The sequence below is a fragment of the Anarhichas minor genome, unplaced genomic scaffold (assembly GCF_050575085.1).
Source record: "Anarhichas minor isolate MPS153535 unplaced genomic scaffold, ASM5057508v1 ptg000024l, whole genome shotgun sequence".
NCBI classification, from domain to species: domain Eukaryota; kingdom Metazoa; phylum Chordata; class Actinopteri; order Perciformes; family Anarhichadidae; genus Anarhichas; species Anarhichas minor.
Window position 1 is genome coordinate 10,775,151 of NW_027466470.1, and position 14,393 is coordinate 10,789,543.

Genomic DNA, 14,393 nt, shown 5'->3' on the forward strand with positions numbered 1-14,393 from the left:
GGGCCACGGTTGATCAATAACCAGCTTTTCCTTTTGAAATATGTAGACGGCCCACCTTGACCCACAGACATGAGGTCTCTCTCTTGCTCTGATGGACCGCAAGAAACTTATCGTGAAATTCACAGTTAACTGGCAGCAATTGACGAGTAACCTACTCTTATTGTGTTTTTTTAAATTAAAGTAACAATCATGTAACTGTACAATAAAACAGAGTACTTTCCAAATGTCTGCTTAAAGTAGAAGTATTACTGCAAAAAACACAAGTAATTTCCATGGGAAACACACCAGTCATGGCTCACAATCATAGCTATAGGGGTGGAGTTTTAGGGTTTCACATACTGTATAAGAACCTTCAATACCTGGCTTAATGAGAGGTTTTTTGGGAATTGAGATTTCCTGTCTACTACAGCCTTTGTTATTTTCTTTTATATATCCTTTGTGATTTTTTACAATTGCGACTTCATTCCTGTGATTTTCACAGTAACAGTATTCTACTGTGAAACAGTATGCTCTCACCCCTTTCTTTTATCAACCTCCAGAGACCAATTTATCCTGTAATCTTCGATATGTCAACTAATTTCTTAAACTTTATACAACCAAGCATTTACACATTATCTATTGCACACATACACACTTTTGCAAATCTTCTTCTTAAGTGCTTTTCACACAGCAGCACTGATACAGAGCTAACCTCTCTGTGGGAAGTTAGTCCGTACACCCGTTATCTTCCCCTTGTGAAATGCAATCACTGGAAGGCGACAACACAGATGGTTTTCATAGAAATAATCATTCATTTGCAGAGAGCGGTGGGAAATGCACTCGGCTTAACACGCAAATTGGTGGGGCAGCTGCATTCCTGACACACGTCAACAACGAATGAGCGACTCAAGTTGCATGCAGCTGCACGGTTGTTTTCTATCACATCCTGTTTAACCCTGAATATAGAATGCTGGCTTTTATCAGTCTTTTTCTATGCAGCTTACTCACAACAGCAACGCTGTGAATCACGTATTCAATATTAATGTTTCGGTGTTTGGAAAGATCAGAACAGACGGGGAGGCAGACAGATGTTCCTCAGTGAAAACGATGCGCTGTTAGGCAAAACATGGAGCTGTTTTGCACACCGCTTATTGAATATTGCAAAATGTCTAAATGATTTAGCAGATGCTCACACTTGAAGTTCAGGCCTGTCAGGCAGACCCGTGTATGCTCGCTAAGTCTGGCCAGACAGAATTGATCCTAACACACACACACACAACACCTCTTTCACAGTCTGTGTCTCGTGGGAGGCCGTTACAGAGGTTTTTGCTGCTGTGCTATACGGTCCACATATATCCATCGCGACCACCCAGACACGCTTTACATAAGTCAGATCTCCATCCACTTCACACACCAGCAATAAACAGCAAGACAGAGTTTGTTTCATTATACAGGGAGTTTTAATCAATGTTAGAAAACAAAATGTAACCAGGAGCTTATAAAATAACCTTTGAGAACTCTTCAGAACTCGTTAGTGTGAGTATGGGAGTCACAATAGAAAGCTTTCTTTACATGTCAGTTCTGAGACACACAGTATAATATTTCCCTCGAAAAGCAGTTAAGGAATTGGGAAATCAGAAATTATACTGGACACTAAGTGGGATTTTCTGTGATAGTAAAGTGGGCTAATCATATACAGACTTCAGAACCTCATTAAAAGTCAGTTACCGGCAATGATGACATAGAACATGATTATGTTATATTGATTTTACAACTACAAATGTCAATGGCCCCTGATGAGGATGATGATGAAACCCAAAAATCCGACTCAAAATCAAATCACAGTGATTTCTCTATTAATCAAAATATACACTGGACGACAGGCACTTACGAACGAGCTTGCAGGTAAAGCCCTCTCCTTTTGGGAACAACACGTGGGCCAAAAACATGTTTCTCCCATATTTACTATTCAACATGCAAAAAATATTCACAAATTAATATCATGCTCTTAGTGGCTCAATTGTATGAATTTCTTTGTCATCTGCAGGAATATAAAATGGATATGGGTGCTTCTTCAGGCCTGTTCACACAATAATTGAATATAGAATCTTAGATATATGATTTTCACTACACAGCGCTTTCAGATCAAAATCCACAGTTCGAGAGTGAATATGTTCCATTTTTTGCACTCAAAATGATCTTTGGTGAGAATGTAAACAATTGCACCAGAACAAAAAGTAAGGCTTTGCAGTCTTGTCGCAAAATGAAAACAAACAAAAACAGACACACACACACACACACACAATCTCCATACAAATATATCTTTTACCTGATAAGGAGTCCTACAACTAGTTAGCTTGGATTAAGATAACTTGCCCTGCCTTCACACTTTAAACAGCAGACAGTGCTAGATAATAAGCAAACCATAATTCAGTAAAGCCAATCCTGCCATGAGCAATGAGGACAGATAGTGCAGTGAGCATCGCAGTGTACATTACAATAGAGTTACTCTTTAGGATCCCAATATGATATTGATTAACTGAAGCATAATGAAATAGCAGGCAGCTGCAATAAGCAGGGGGATTTGGGGGTTGGAATAAAGGCGAGACAAGCTAAAATACATGGGTGAAGGTGGATGGGCATCAGTGTCTCTCTGGTTCTAGACATAAGGCACATTAATGGGATACATATTGTTGTCTCCAACCCTGACACCCTTTAATATAAAAATTGGCCTGAAAACATGCCCAGTAAAGTTGACATTTTTGCAGCATACAATGTACATGAGCGTCATCCCCTAGGACACGTACTCCCCTCAGTCTGCCGTCTATCCACCTACCCACCCATACATCTGTCCGTCTGTCTATCCACCGTCTGAAGGCGCTTTACCACTGCTCCCAGCTGAAGTCGTCCCCACCTCCAAACACGACAAAAAAACCCAAGATGGTGAGGAAGATGACAGCGTTTCCTGTCATCACCAGACCACAGGCACCCCACTGGATCTGTTGGAGGAAAATATTCATCCTGAATCAGCCCAAAAATAAATCTACAGGTTTTCCACAACGCTCTGCTGGCACAGTGTACATCTCTCAAGAAAAAGTGCATTTGAAATATACTAACAATTGATGTGGTGCACACAACACTGACATATCTACACAAACAAATACAAGCCAATGAGGGCGGCTGTAAAGGGAGAACTTACTGTGGTATTGCGGGCTAGCACAATGGGAAGCCCAAAAGATGATACCACGATGCCAGTTGTTAAGAAGTAGGCCAGCTCTCTGCATGCATTACTGGAGGAGTCAGTGTCATCACTGAGGCGTCTGGATATGAAGGTCGGGATGGGGCTTAATATGTAGAACATCAGGACAAACAGCGGCCAGTATACCCTAAAGAATCAGACGGGGAACAGTTAAAAGCATGGTCCACATTTTGTGATACGCGATGGCATGAGTTTGCAGTTGCAGCAAATTCAAGAAAAAAAAACATTGTGCCAAAACAAATCACAACACAACAGAATGAAACATTTTAAAAGGGGCATTGCGAAAACGAAGCCCAGTTTACCTGTTTTGAGAAGTATTACTCTGCCTGTAAAAACGATTGTATAATGTCTTATGTGACTAAGTCGGACAAATAGCCCTAATGACATCAGAGTTATCTCAGCTTGGCCTCGAGGTTTAAAATCCTTCAACAGAAAGCCTGCATGACAAACTGAGAGTATGGGGCTTTAAAGGAGTGGGCATTTAGAGGGCAGGGGGGCTCTAATGAAATGCGCTATTGAGATTCATAATGGAAATTGTAGGATTCATGTCTGGAGCTTGATCCATACAAAAGGGACTACATTTCTCATTCTCTGCAGCATTGATTTTGACCAGTCGTTTTTAAATGTTCCTCTTAAAAGTCTATCAACTAAATGCAAGTGCAATATTCACCTGCTGGAGCACCACTTGTAACAGCCAGACAGGGCATTTCTGAGAGTTTTGTTGTTTTTGTTAACTGCCTGTTTTGCACATCTCTCTGATTAACTGCCTCTTCACCGTTTTAACAATCCATTTAAGCCTCAATATTGCATGTTAACCAAGGTCTATGTGATACAATAACATAGATACTTAATAAAACAAAGAACCTACCCGTACTGTTCCAGTGCACAGCCCAGAAGAAGAAACGTAAGTCCAATGGCACCACTGAAGGACAAACCAACCAGCGCTGAAACGAGAGAAACATCCTATTCGCGTTACATTACATTACATTACACACGCTGAACTGCTGTGTCCAAAGCTACAATAAGATACAAAACAGACATAAGCTAACGTCACGTTATGCTTGTAACACTTGCTGTGGAATCCGTTTGTATGCCAGGTTAACTTTTAAGATACATTTCCTGTGAATAAATAATAACTTAAAACAGGTTGATAACTTAATAACGGAACTAACATTGTAGCTTGTAACAAACCCGAATGTCCTTCAGCGGTGTTGCATTGATAGCTTTCGAAACGAGAGAGCAACACTGTTGCAAAAACATACACAACTGTGGTAACAAAGTATTTGAAGCATCAACGTCATCGTTACTGAACGAACGTAAATCTCAGCTGTCGACTGACTCATAACGCCTAGAATACAATACCTTTAATTCCGGCCATTGCGATAAATGTGTGAAACTTTCTGTTTGACTTTTGATCTCCTTCTTCGTGTTTTGTTTATGTGCTCAGGCTCTCCTTTTCTTTCTTGGCAGACCAACTTCCTGCTTCCTCCATCGGGGTTTTCCTTCTTTGTCAGGTGACTGTCTTAAAGCGACAGTAGCAGTCAGCCCAAGATTTAATTAAACAGCATTGCCAACCGCGTGCTGAACATGCAGACACACCTGAACACCACCAGGTGCTGCCGACTCCTCGTCTCCCATCATTAGCCGCTTGCAGACACATTAATTAAAAGTTCTTGTCAATCAAATATAGTTTCCTCCCATGGTTGTTGCAATCCGTTGTGATGAGGCGCAGGGCACCATGCAGCACTGTGCGTGGGGGCTTGATTAACACCCACGTGATAGCCACGTGGTGTAAATGTTACTCACTGTACTTAATGTACATTTTTGAGGAACTTGTATTTACTTCAGTATTTCTGTTGTATTGTTATATCTGTTGATATTGTAATGTTGCTTTGCTGTTGTTCTTTGTAATCAGAACTTTCACTCCTGATATGGAAAGATGTGTTTGTGTCAATGCTTGAGCGAGCAGACTTGTCACTCATGCATTTCTGAGGAACTTGTACTTTACTTCAGTATTTCTGCTGTATCCTTTTTTTTTTTTTAAATACATCTACATTTCTTATGGGAATACACGTTACTATCTATCTGTAATATCTGACAGCTCTACTTAGACAAATTACATACTGCATTCAAATGAGCACACAGACCATATGGCTGCAAGATGTAAACGTGTCATGCAGCAAACTGCAAGCAACCATCCTGTAAGTGTAGCGATCCTGGCTGCCTGCCAAACGTAAACATATGAACACAAACTCTCGTGAACCATACATTACAGAGGACGGATCCTTTCGAGCCATAATAACGATAATAATCTCAGATATAGATGTTATTTGGACACATTTTGATTTGGCTTCTATGATGTAAATATATTTTGATCTGTGTTGGCGACAATGTTTATTTTTTTCCCTGGTCACAAAAGCCAAAAGTCCTAAACCATTGTGTTACGTTATCTGAGATTCAATTTGCAATTTTGTTTTTTAATTTGTATTTATGGTGATATAACTATTTATTCTGTCATGTTACATTGCCGTCGTGCATATTCTGATTGCCCAGTTTGTCCTGAATCAAAGAGATGTGTATACCATGATTTTGCATTTTGGGTCAAGAGGTTATGCATTATTGCAAAAGGAGACCAAGTCGACCAAAAAAAGTTTTGAAGACTTTTTTTTTTTTTCACAAAAGTGGTGCATTCTCAAAAATGACCTCAGATGAACCCGAGCTAAACTCAGCGTGTCTCCCTCTTGTTGGGCTTCAGGTTGACTGTAATATGGAGATGAAACCAGGAGAAAGGTACAGTACTTCAAAGGGCATTTGTGATCACAGAGCTGGACCAGATGTTAGCGGACTGATGCTGCTCTCCAGATGGATATCATGTCGACACCAGAGCTGGAAACGTCTCTTTTAAAATGTTTCCTAAGACAAGAAGTTTAAGATATATTATTATTAAGATAAAGGTAACTATAAACTATACTCCACAAGGGATTGAAAGGTACCCCTGTTTACATCTAATACCTCGATATTGTAATGCTTTGCTGGTGTTCTTTGTAATTATGGAAAGATGTGTTTGTGTCAATGTTTGAGCGAGCAGACTTGTCAATCATCCTCCAACACCACACACTTGACTGCAATTTCAGGTTGTTATTTGCTAATGAATTCCTAATTTCCCCGACTGAAAAGGAGTACAGATGATCCAAATAATAATTTCAGGCTTCATGACATGAGCCAGTTCTTTAATTTGGAAATGAGCACTGGGAGCAGAAATGTTATTCATGTGAGAAACTTTACTTTCTTGTTTTCTTCTAAATCAACCTCTCAAAAGTCTTCCGTACTTTACTACTCTACACAAAACTACGAAGCTCATATCCTGAGTGTGCACAGCCAGAAAAAGGTGAGACAATGCAATGTTATAACAGAGTTTCACAAAGGAAGTGAAACTGCAGTCAGGGACTCATTCTGTGTTTAATTGTGTCACCAGAATCGGTTTTGATCACTAAGAATACGGCTGGTTTTGAAATCCTGCTGCTTCTTGCCAGTGATTTATTGAATTGAATTACAATTGTTTTTAAAATCACAGATAACCCAAGATAAATTGAAATATATTTGTATCTGTAAGACACAAAGATCACAAATGGCCCAAAAATAAAAAGCAGTTTAATGTAGAACAGAGAAAAACACTGAATATATTTTAGCCTAAAATGCAAACTGCTTCATGTTGTGCAGCTACACTTGGAGTTAAAGCTCAGCTTATACAAAAATCTGGAAAGAACAACAAAAAGGGCATTAGTTTAGCAATGATGGAGTAACAAATGGGAGGAATCATGTGATGACTGATGGGCCACTTCGACCCGTCCTGTGATGGAGCTGGGAAATCTTCAGTGCGATGGTTGCCAGGGGTGCCAGCATCACCTGTCCCAAACAAGAATTATATGGTCAGAGACACATGCACCTGGCTGCCATATGCCACTGATGCATTTCCTCATACATATTTAACAATAAGCAGGACTGAGTTGCAGATGTTACTTTAAAAGCATAGCTTGGAAAGATACCAATCACTCCACACTGGAAGAAGTTGAACTACAGGAAAGCTACCCAAGGGAGAAATCTAGTTTGGTTAACTAGAGCAACCAGTAACCAAAATGAGCAAATTGAGAAGTTGATATGAAATTATAAGATAATATAAAACAAAAAGTCACATGCCAGCAAAGAAAATGCTGGTTTATTGGTCAAAGGGGGTTCAATTACAGTAAATAAAATAAAATAACCTCCTTTCCTAAACTGGCAAACTGACTGTTTTGCACATTTGTCTGTTGGCCATTTGGGAGTGTATGGTCTGATATGTGAGCGTATGCCTCTCCTGTTCCTCTCAACCACATATCACTTCACCTCATATGTTTCATGCAAATCATAAGACGTTTTAGTATTGTGGACTATTTAGCCAAATTAGTCCTGAAATAATTTTAAGTGAGATTTTTTTACCTGTGCGTCTTTTAAGATTTGCTCCTTCTCATAGCTGTCTATGTAGATTCGAACTGTCGCCACATCACAACATGTCCCACTGAGTCTGTAGATGATTCGAGAGCCATCAGAGAAGATTATCCGCAGACCCTGCGGTGAAAACAGCCCGGTAAAGACATGTGAAACTTTTAGGATCGGCAGGCACAGCTGAGTCGCTCCAGTGCCAAGAGACCACTGGTTTCACCCAGTAACTGTCCACATAAAAACGTTGTCATTATAGAACTCAGTGTGTCGTGTACCTGGTTCCTGGATATGGTGCTGTCGACCGGGTCTGTGTACTCAAAGTTGTCTGCTTTTTCCACTTGGTAGATTTTGTCTTCCACGGCAAATCTCTGCTTCACAAAAGACTTGTCCACGATCATAATCTCCAAATCCTCCATCATCTCACAGGCTGCATCTATGTCTACGTTCTCATAGTCATATCTGGTCAAAAAACAACATCTACTATTAAAAGAATAAGTGCTTTATTGCTGCAAGTTTGTGTTGTATTATTTTGATGAAGGGAGTGAAGACATTTTCATTTACTAACGAGACAGTTCAGGCCTTGAAAGAATATGTACTGGTACATATGTTCCACTAGATGTCAGTCATGTTATGTATGTATCTTCTTAACATGTATCTGTATAATCAGTCTACTCTCCATCTATATCAACTCAACAATGTACATTATGTCCACTTAGACATTTTCTGGTTCGCTGTGTGTTTTGGTGGCTTTGATGGTTGATGGAGTACAACTCGGCATGCACACAAACAAAGATCACAAATGTGTCGACATCCCACCTGGTAAAGTAGTTCCTTCCGTATTTTAGCCAATGGTCCTTCAGGATATCCTCCACACTCTGCTTTCTAGTGGCCAGGATGGACAGCCATGCCAGCACGGCCCAAAGCCCATCCTTCTCACGAATATGGTCTCCACCTGAAAGAGGATATGTGATTAGGTTCACCATGCACAGAAAAGAAAAGCATGATAATTCAACTAGAGTCTTTCCCCCCCCACATACTAAGTTAATTAAAATAGTTTGATCTAATAACTTGCTGAAGAGATACAGTACCTGTACCAAAGCTTTCTTCCCCACACAAAGACAGTCGGCCTGCGTCCATTAGGTTCCCAAAGAATTTCCACCCAGTGGGAGTTTCATACAACTCTATTTTTGTTGCCTTGGCTACTCTGCAGGAAATACATTGAAAGAGTACAGTGAACCTTTGAAGCAGCAAAAAAATGACCATTGTTATTATTAATGTCACATTTGCATGTTAAATGCAATGATTTGATCTTATTCAAATCTATTTGTGCCAAAAGTGTTGTAAGTTGAGAATCCCTGTGTCATTGGTTGTGGCGGTGATGTGAAACCGAGCCAGGCTGTATTTTTACCTGTCTAAGGCTGCACTTGTGGGCATGCTGCGGGCGAAGCCTCTCACCCCTGTATGTTGGAAGTAAGGGATGCAGAAGATGTTGTCAGCAATCACAGCCACAGAGTCAGGTGGGGGGACGAAGAAGCCGCGTTTACCAAGGATCATGTTACGGTCCTAGAAAGCCAGACAGACAGGGATGAGAAGGTTCTTTTTATTTTATTTCAGACAATCTAAAGAAAGAGACAAGTAATAGGACACGAACCCCATCACCATCAAATGCTGCACCAAAATCATACTGTCCGTCCCTCATGCTGTCAACCAGATCTGCTGCGTAGGTGAGGTTAGGATCTGGGTGTTGACCCCCAAAGTCCTCCAACGGAACACAGTTGATTGCAGAATTGACAGGGCAGCCCAGCTCCTCGCAGAGTATTCTCCTCACATACGGTCCTACCACTGGTGATGAGAGAAGACTGCTATAAAGACAATGAACTACTGAAGTAACATATTGTTTTGCAAGAAGTGGCACCATTGGCATTCTAAAACAACAACGAAAACCGATTTTGGGAAATACACTTATTTGCTCTCTTGACAAGAGTTAAATGAGAAGATTGACGCCAATTGTACGGTAAATATGACGCTACCGCCATCAGCTGGTTAGCTTAGGTCTGCACAAAGAGAGGAAACAGGGTGGCTCTGTCTGAAATCTGACTATCATCACAAATAAGTTATAACTTGTTTTGAGACTGAATGAGATGGAGAGAAAGTCAGGGGTCACAGGGATAGAGGTGGGCTATCGTGTCAAAATGTTTACCCTATAAATAACTATACTCATGACTTCCTGTGAAGGGGTGACGAGGGGGGTGTGGGGACTGTTCACCCATTAGTTTCAGTTTCAGTGTTTAGGGACGCTCCTAAATAGCATTTAGTAACTTGATCGTTATGAATCACTCCAAAGTCAACAGTTCCTATAACCCCATACCACTAGTCCAGAGTTATTTGAAAGCCTACAACAACACTTGTTTATTCATGTTTTAAAATGATTTATATATATATCTACAAATGTCTTATCTTTATTTAAATTATTTTGTTCTACTTTGAAGTAAAGGTAATCAACATATTTAAAAAGTATCTCGATGAGATTACATGCTGTTGGTAAATATCCTCTCACCTCCATGCATGGCATCTATTCTTATCTTGATGTGTTCTTCACCAGATAGAAGATCCTTCAGAGCAGCAAAGTCAAAGATGTTCCTCAACAAGTTAGCGTACGATTCCACAGAGTCCACAATCTCCACTGGACACCACAGATGAGAAACACAGTTTAAATGAATGAATTCACATGCCATCAATTACATGCCATCATAAACACGCCATCATAAACATTACAGTGATCGTCCATTGTAATGAATGGCAAAAATGTGTCACATGACCAATTCAGTGAATCCGATTTTACAGTCTCATGCATCCACCATCCTTTTTTCTCATCTTGCCTCCATCCTCTCCTAATTCCAGACTAATGCCTCACCTGTGAATGGTTTGAACTTGTTTTCCAGATCAAACATCTGTTTGCCCAGGGTTGTCAAATCCACATGCAGTCCAGGGCAGATGGCAAACTCCTCAATGGTCCTGCTGATCTGAAAGATCTTGTTTGTGACAGCCTCCTTGGCTGGGCCTGGATGCAGTAGAAAATCTATGATATTACATTTGATATTTTGTACTGGTGTACTATACACATTCAGTATAGTGGTGATAACATTCAGGGTTGTTTTGGGATACCTATTGGTAAAACCATGCAGATCTTTCGATGTACTTTGTCCCAGATTTTACGTCCAGACAATTCTCAAACAATATCTCATTACCGTGTCTGTGCCACATATCCGAATGAGGCCTTGTTAACTTCACTCGTAACATTATTTTTTCACTTGGCTGATGCCCCTGCATGCCTCCTCCTCTCCAGTTACCATACCTCCATTTGCAGTATTGAACTTAATGCCAAAGTCTCCATCAGGCCCACCAGGGTTGTGGCTGGCAGTGAGGATGATGCCGCCGATGGCTTTGTATTTCCTGATTACACAGGAGATGGCAGGTGTGGACATCATCCCGTGGTGTCCAATGATCATACGACCCACCTGAGGAAATGTCACACAGGTGTGTGTGTGTATGTGTGTGAGTTGGTTAGCATGAGTGTGTATCTTAATTTATCTGAGTGGGGGAAGGGAGGGAATAGCACTGAATATCGGGTTTGGTGTGTCATGCTTCTTGCTGAAGTAACTGCTACTAGACTTTCCTTTAATGAACGGCAGTTATAGCACATGAAGACCAAGTTATACGGTGTGTAAGTGTATTTTTACTCCCTCGAACCATACAGACAAAGCATCAGAAGCTCAAAGGTTATGTAACTTAAGTCATGGGACCACAGAGAGCTCATTACTGGTGCTGGCAAGAGAGTAGAAAACAAAACAGGTTGTATGCTTTTTTTTATTTGAAGACATCAGCCAGGAGCTGCAGTAACAGCAGCGACTAGCAGGTTGAAAGGCAGCATTCATCCCTTGATTTCTCAGATTTACATCGTTCTGCTGTTGCATTGTATTATACTGTCTCCTCTCACTGTCTTGTTGTTTGATTTTAGATTAAAAAAGAAAACCTTTTTTAACATAAAAAGCGTGGTAGTTCAATTTTAACACAAACACACACACACACACACACACACACACACACACACACACACACACACACACACACACACGCAACCAAAAGCTTTGACAAAAGACTAACTAATCTTATGAATGTACACCTAATTTCTTTTCTAATTATTGAACATTTATTTTATTTTAACATTTGGATAGAACTAGATAAATATATTGTACCTTAACCTTTTAATTTAGGATCTCTATCACAATATTATTATTATTATTATTATTATTAAATGAATTCCTATGAAGACAGCCATGTCTCCAACCAAGGCTGCAAATTGAATTCTGAGACAACAAGAGGATGGTACAACAAATGACAACAAAGGAATGATAACAGGTGACCGCTTACACCCACATACAAACACACATTTACCAGCATGCACACATAAACAAACAAACGCACACACACACACACACACACACACACACACGGTGACACTGACCCCGTTGGCAGCTGCCATCTGCACAATGACCTCAATAGCTGTTCTGTTGAAGGAGCGACCGTCTCCCCCCACCACCACTGTTGATCCCTGTCGGTCCCGCAGGTCAATGGAGGAGAAGATACTCTGGATGAAGTTGTGTAGATAGTTCCTCCTGGACTGGAATACATGGACCTTTTTCCTCAGGCCGCTGGTGCCGGGTCTCTGGTCGGGGTAGGGTGCTGTAGGGACAGTCAACACCTGCAGAAGACTGTTGTCCATTGTTTCAAAATGAGAATCCAACCTAATGCAACAGCAAAGAGAGCTACAACCTGTGTTTAGAGGGAGATCCCCTGTCAGTTGACATGGGGAACCGTACACAGGGGAAGAATGGCAGGGTATAATCTTGACTCCTCCTGTTATTTCACGAGAAGTACAGGGTTACAGTGGCACTTCTGAAGCCCAAAATATCTTTTCAAGCCAATGTGTGTGCAGAGGCAGGGGGAGTAACTGAAGACGCTCCTTCACACATGTGCAGGGAGATCACTGTCAAGGCTGCAGGCCAAGTCACAAAGAAGTGTGTGTGTGTGTGTGTGTGTGTGTGTGTGTGTGTGTGTGTGTGTGTGTGTGTGTGTGTGTGTGTGTGTGTGTGTGTGTGTGTGTGTGTTTGGGTGTGTCTGGATGAAAGTACTGAGGTGTTATGGGAGCTATTTGTCCCTCTGTGAATGGCTGCAGCTGTTCTCAGAGTAACAATGAGCGATGACATCTCTCATTGGCATTGGAGAGGGGATATTTACCTCAAAGCCGAGTGTGTGAACAAAGAGTGTGAGAGGAGCAATTAGAGAGTCATTAGAAGCACATACTGAATTTAGATGTGGTTTTAAGAAAGTATCTGTTTACAAAACAAACAGAATTTGTCAAATCTAATTATACATGCAGCACAATCAAATCAGAGTGAAGGGATCTGCATGAGACAGAACAACACTGCCCTCTAGAGTTTGTTAAGGGCGACAACACAATACAAAAGCGTTCCCAGACCTCCCAGGGCAATACTCCGATAGTTTTAGTACAATAGCACAAACATGCATCAGTCATCCATTTGTATACTTTGGCATCAAAATAAGAATAAATCAATAAAAAATTAGTCTGGGCCAAATCTCTGTTAAACATAAAAAGACCATTCTGTGCCAGACCAATGTCCGAATCAATCCACAGCCCGTAATAACAAACAGGACTTTATAGACATTTGTCTTGCTCCGTTTCAGGATTGATCAGGAAAAAAGTTCATTATATTTTCAGTTATGGATTATCCAAAATTTATGAATAATTTCGCATTACATTAAGTCACCACCTTCCCAGACTTTTTTGCCTTAAAAATGCCTCAGAATGGAGCAGTGTCTGATTGGGATGCCTTGTCACTCATTACAGATGTCAGTGTAAGCTGATGACAGATGATCTTCAGTTTATTTTATTGAAGCGAAACAATAAATTGATTAATCTGAAAATGTTAGCAGTAATTATTTTAATAATCAAATAATTATTTCAGTCATTTTCTTAATCAATAATGCCAACAGTTCTTTCTTTACCTGCAGCCTGTCAAAGGTGACTGATTGCTGGTTTATTCTATCTTCTGATTTTGGGGTGTGTTGGACTGTGAGTCTGAAGCATCTTTCACTATTTTCACATTTTTAATCCATTTATTAAGAAAATAACCATGAGATGCAGTCCTTGGCACATTTACATAACTTTAATATGACAGAGGAGGTAAATATGGACAGTATTTCACAAGATAACCACTTCAGAGAAGTCCACTGTGTGGCACAACCATGTTTTGTAGACTTTCGTATCCTGTTAATTCTCTCCCGACTCCTTAGATGTATCTTGTAACCCCTTCAAAGGCCTCCGCCATGTTGGAAACCACTGCTGTATATTGAGAGTCAATGTGACCCAATATAAGAACTGCTCACATATGGCTGTATGTTTTAATTTCTCCTCCATAACCTTTGACCTCTGAGATGCAGTGAGTGAAGATATATTGTATGCCAACGGCTAACTGTATTTCAGTATTTATAACTTGACACTCGGAAGAAACGTCTTGGTCTCTGCCCAAGGCGTCTTAAACCATGGCTGTCCACATGAAGCATCGCCAGGACTCTCCTGAAGAGGCCACTGTTA

At 40.6% G+C, this 14,393-nt stretch overlaps 2 protein-coding genes across 2 annotated transcripts; both read right to left on the reverse strand.

Annotated features, from left to right (window-relative positions):
- Positions 1 to 1,416: 1,416 nt before the first annotated feature.
- On the reverse strand, positions 1,417 to 4,760 carry LOC142956530 (leptin receptor gene-related protein). The gene is made up of 4 exons (XM_076098163.1): positions 4,601 to 4,760; positions 4,107 to 4,182; positions 3,179 to 3,365; positions 1,417 to 2,978 (listed from the first exon to the last, which is right to left on the reverse strand). Exons 1-4 carry the CDS (start codon positions 4,614 to 4,616, stop codon positions 2,862 to 2,864), a joined length of 396 nt encoding a protein of 131 aa, XP_075954278.1. The 5' UTR covers positions 4,617 to 4,760; the 3' UTR covers positions 1,417 to 2,861.
- Positions 4,761 to 7,016: 2,256 nt separating this feature from the next.
- LOC142956518 (phosphoglucomutase-1-like) lies at positions 7,017 to 12,500 on the reverse strand. Its single transcript, XM_076098149.1, has 11 exons — positions 12,243 to 12,500; positions 11,073 to 11,235; positions 10,632 to 10,778; positions 10,275 to 10,400; positions 9,369 to 9,559; positions 9,126 to 9,280; positions 8,806 to 8,921; positions 8,534 to 8,669; positions 7,993 to 8,176; positions 7,715 to 7,843; positions 7,017 to 7,144 (listed from the first exon to the last, which is right to left on the reverse strand). The coding sequence occupies exons 1-11, from the start codon at positions 12,498 to 12,500 to the stop codon at positions 7,055 to 7,057; spliced, it is 1,695 nt and encodes a 564-aa protein (XP_075954264.1). The 3' UTR covers positions 7,017 to 7,054.
- Positions 12,501 to 14,393: the final 1,893 nt, after the last annotated feature.

Coding starts and splice junctions, on each gene's coding strand:
- LOC142956530 (XM_076098163.1), bottom strand. Junction 3,366..4,106: donor TGTGCACTGGAACAGTACGG/GTAGGTTCTTTG, acceptor CTGATTCTTTAG/GGTATACTGGCCGCTGTTTG. Junction 2,979..3,178: donor TGCTAGCCCGCAATACCACA/GTAAGTTCTCCC, acceptor TTCCTCCAACAG/ATCCAGTGGGGTGCCTGTGG.
- LOC142956518 (XM_076098149.1), bottom strand. CDS start 12,500: ATGGACAACAGTCTTCTGCAGGTGTTGACTGTCCCTACAGCACCCTAC. Junction 8,670..8,805: donor GGAAGAAAGCTTTGGTACAG/GTACTGTATCTC, acceptor ATCCTCTTTCAG/GTGGAGACCATATTCGTGAG. Junction 8,177..8,533: donor GGAAGGAACTACTTTACCAG/GTGGGATGTCGA, acceptor TTTTTTGACCAG/ATATGACTATGAGAACGTAG.